At 36.2% G+C, this 3,981-nt stretch overlaps 1 protein-coding gene across 1 annotated transcript; it reads right to left on the reverse strand.

The window, feature by feature from the left end:
* Positions 1-2,601: 2,601 nt before the first annotated feature.
* LOC136175660 (olfactory receptor 9G4-like) lies at positions 2,602-3,540 on the reverse strand. Its single transcript, XM_065945909.1, has one exon. The coding sequence runs from the start codon at positions 3,538-3,540 to the stop codon at positions 2,602-2,604; it is 939 nt and encodes a 312-aa protein (XP_065801981.1).
* Between the last annotated feature and the right edge of the window lie 441 nt (positions 3,541-3,981).

Raw genomic sequence — 3,981 nt, forward strand, 5'->3', positions numbered from 1 at the left:
TTTGAAGTCTAAACTGACATAAATTTCCTGAAACATTGCTCAATGAAAACAGACTGCTTCAGGGGAAGTTTGGGGAGAGATATTAAAAAAAAAAAAAGAAAAAAAAAACACTTGTTTCTCTACTCAAAGAATCAATGAAAAAGTCTTTTACCTTGCATTAGTTTGTTTTGTGTAACAATTCTGCTATAATCTATTATACAACTTAATAAATTCAACTTAATATAATTTTTAAAAATGATATCAAAATTTAATGCAATACAAGAGTACATATCACTTCTGGAATTTCAAAAGATTAAATTTTACTATCTCCTTGGGATAGACCCATTTTCCACCTACTTGATGAGCATTAAGGGATTGTGAAGAAACCATTAAATGGATTCTTGACATTTGTGAAATATATCCCAAATTCTTCTTGTCTGATACAATGCTTCTGTGGTAATGAAAGAGTAAGGACTGTGAAGAATTTTGTGATGGAAAGAGAAAGCAAGGAGGTATTAGATAACAAGCACAGATGAAAAGAAAAATCAGAAATATCAGAGCTAGTACAAATTATGAATTGGCATCAACTATTGGTTCTAAAACTTTTATTTAACTGTATCGCATAAATGTGCCCATTACAATAGCTATACTCTTTCAACAAAAAAATTGTAACTTCTGAGATGCAAACTGCTCATTTGTCAAATATAACCAATATTCTGTAATTTGCAGCATTGTTGTAAAGAGCATTTTTTTAATTAGTCATTTCAGGTCGTCAAAAGTTAAAAAGAAAAAAATTATTAAAATTATTTAAAATTAAGTAAAGTTCACCAGAAATTTTCAAATGTTGTTCTAAAAATACCTTCCTTTCAATGTTTGTCAATGAATGTTTTAACTTTTTTCATAAGAAATGAGTTCCTCTGCTTTCTTCTGGTTTTCTTCCTCTTTCTCCATCTAATCTCTAGATGATGCAGAAATTTCCCACTCGCCAATGATCTCATATATAGTCCGTAAATATAGAATCTATACATACTACGTTCAGAGTACTTCACAAGCTACTTGCTGAGTAGACTTAGCAGGAGGGAGACAAGTCAAACAGCGACAGAACCAATGTCAGGATGTGCTCACTTTTAGGGTAATAACCAGAGGCGGATATTACCGAGCACTTAGCTTTCCCTTGCCATGCAAATCCACACTGGGGATGGTAGCCTGATTTGAATTTACCCTCTTTTTAAAGGTAAAATGCAAACTTCCTAATACAAATTACAAAAATTGGGGGAGGGTGGATAACAGGATAAGTTTTAACTTAATCAGCTGTGTCAGAAGCTCACAATTCCAGATTAGAATCATAGATTCATTGTTTTGCACTTGCCTAGCTATCACTTAAGCATATATGTGGAAATTAAAACATATCTTGAAGGATCACCTACAAAAAATGAATTAGTATGTCTGGAAACATTACCTTCAGTTTTATAGTTTACAGTTTCTATAAACCGTTTTTACAGGCATGAAAGTATTTTTGAAAGTCAAATATATAACATCTGATTATGAACAACAAAAGTATCTGGAGAGTTATTGTTCATTACCTTTGTTATGAATATTGATGACAGTAAAAGGATCAGTACTCTTCCAAAATCAATGGAGGTTATTATTGCTTACAATGAACTTTTTAAAATATTAAGTATAAAATGCAGAATCAGTTTTCAAAAAGAACTATATATTACACGCAAATCACAGGAAGATAAACAACTAAACCTGCCTTGTACTAAATATTGGTCTGTAAGGTTCTAGGTAATTAAAAAATTCTATCAGTGTCTGTGAGGTTGGGAACAAACACTGAATCTAGAATACAGCAGGGCTTTAATTTGTCGGGTCTTTGTTTTTTTGTGTGTGTGTGGGTGGGTGGGTGTGTCTTTTTGTTTCTATTTGTCCCATTTAATGTTGTTATTTTCCTTCATGGGGAATATTCAGTTCATGATCAGATGGATGGCATGGCAGACTACTCAGTCTATCTGGAAGAGATCACACTTAAGGTGTTGTGTAATCTTAATAACATATATTTCTCTATATTTAGAAAAGTGTTTTCTTCATATTCTAAACAATTCAAACACTTTGCTTAATATTTCATTGAAGTTGAAGGCACAAGGATGACAAAGAAATAATCAATATACTCAATTAGAGTTTTATGAGGAAGTTCGGGAGAACGTCTTAATCAAAACAAATATTTGTCAAAATTTGTTTCCAGGTTTTTCACAATTTTAAATCTACTTCTTTATCAATAAAGTTGCTCACCAAGGTTCAAACTCAAACTATGTATTTGAAAACCATCCAAATCCACTTTCTTTTACAAAGAGAGCTCCCCCAAAATCAAATAGGATGAGTTTTTATGAAAATTGAGTACTGCAAAGTAGCAGAGCGCAATATTGTAGAGCATCAAACAACTCAATATTAGTTTTAAAAGTTTAATCACAACAAAAGAATAATCAACAGAAAATGGTTCAATCAATGATTCATCTTTTAAGCAAAATGTGTTGTATTTACTTGAAATATGGCAATGTGCACAAGCACGTATATAGGACAGTAATTTGGAAAATGCAATGACAGCATCCTGCAAAAAGATCACCTTCATCTCTGAGGTCTTAGAGTCTGTGTTGCTTTCCAGAAGGCCGCTTTAACATCTTTGTTTCTCAGGCTATAGGTAAGAGGATTGAGCAATGGGTTGACCACAGTGTAAAACAGAGATGCCACTTTGTCCTTCCCCAGGGAGTAGGTGGAGCTTGGCCTTGCATATGTGAAGAGCAAGGATCCATAGAAGAGCATGACCGAGACCAGGTGTGAAGCACAGGTGGAGAAGGCCTTGCACCTTCCTGAAGCTGTGCGGATCCTCAGAATAGCCAGAAGGATGTTGAAATAGGAAATTATGATGACAAGAATGTTGGAGAGGACGGTGAAACCCACGAGACCCAGGAGGACCTGTTCATAGACCTTGGTGTCTGTACAGGACATCTTCACCAGTGGTGGCACGTCACAGAAATAGTGATCAATAGTATTTTTGCCACAGAAGCTCAGGCGAAACGTGTTGGCAGTGTGTGCTATAGCATTCAAGAGCCCTCCCATGTAGGAGCCAGCAACAAGCCCAGTACAGAGAGAAGGGGACATAGACCTTGAATAGAGTAGCGGGCTACAGACTGCCATGTGGCGGTCATGGGCCATGGCTGCTAGGAGATAGCACTCACTGTAGGTTACAGCACAGGAAAAGAAGAACTGGGCTCCACATCTGGCCAGAGACATGCGCTTATCCTCTGAGACACAAGTAGCCAGGATTCTGGGGGTGTACACAGAGGTGTACCAGAAGTCCAAGAAAGAGAGATTGCCAATGAAAAAATACATAGGTGTGTGCAGGTGGGAATCGATATGGATTAAGATAACTAAGGACATGTTACCTGACAAGGTGATCAAATAGAGCATCAGAAATATTCCAAATAGGGCCAGTCTCCACCGAGGGTCTGCAGAGAGGCCGAGTAAGATGAATTCAGTCAGGAGGGTGCGGTTTCCAACTTCCATGGCCACGGAGGAGAAAGCCTGATAAGATAAGAAAAAGCTGGTAAATGATTTAATGATTTTCCATTGAAAGAAATAAAGTATTAAACCAGCAACTCCTAGGAAGCTTATGGACTTCTATCCCTTATTGCTTAGAATGATAGAACATCAGTCTGTGACTTACGGGCCACTGGAATTCAAGCTATAATCTCATTTTGAAATTCGGCCTTTCACTACCCAATTGTTTAATGTAGAATACCCTCTCACATAGGCACCCCAAAATTACAACTGTTTACAGAGCAACTCTCAATGAGAAAAACCTGATTCCAATAGACCATATTTGGGGCCATAAAAACACTCAATAATTTTAAAATGATTCAAGCTATGGGAAGTATTTTTTCTGACTCCCATGTGTTGATAATTTCATTAGGAACCAGTAGAAGAAAATAGATCTATGGAAAATTC

This window comes from Muntiacus reevesi, chromosome 9 (assembly GCF_963930625.1).
Source record: "Muntiacus reevesi chromosome 9, mMunRee1.1, whole genome shotgun sequence".
NCBI classification, from domain to species: domain Eukaryota; kingdom Metazoa; phylum Chordata; class Mammalia; order Artiodactyla; family Cervidae; genus Muntiacus; species Muntiacus reevesi.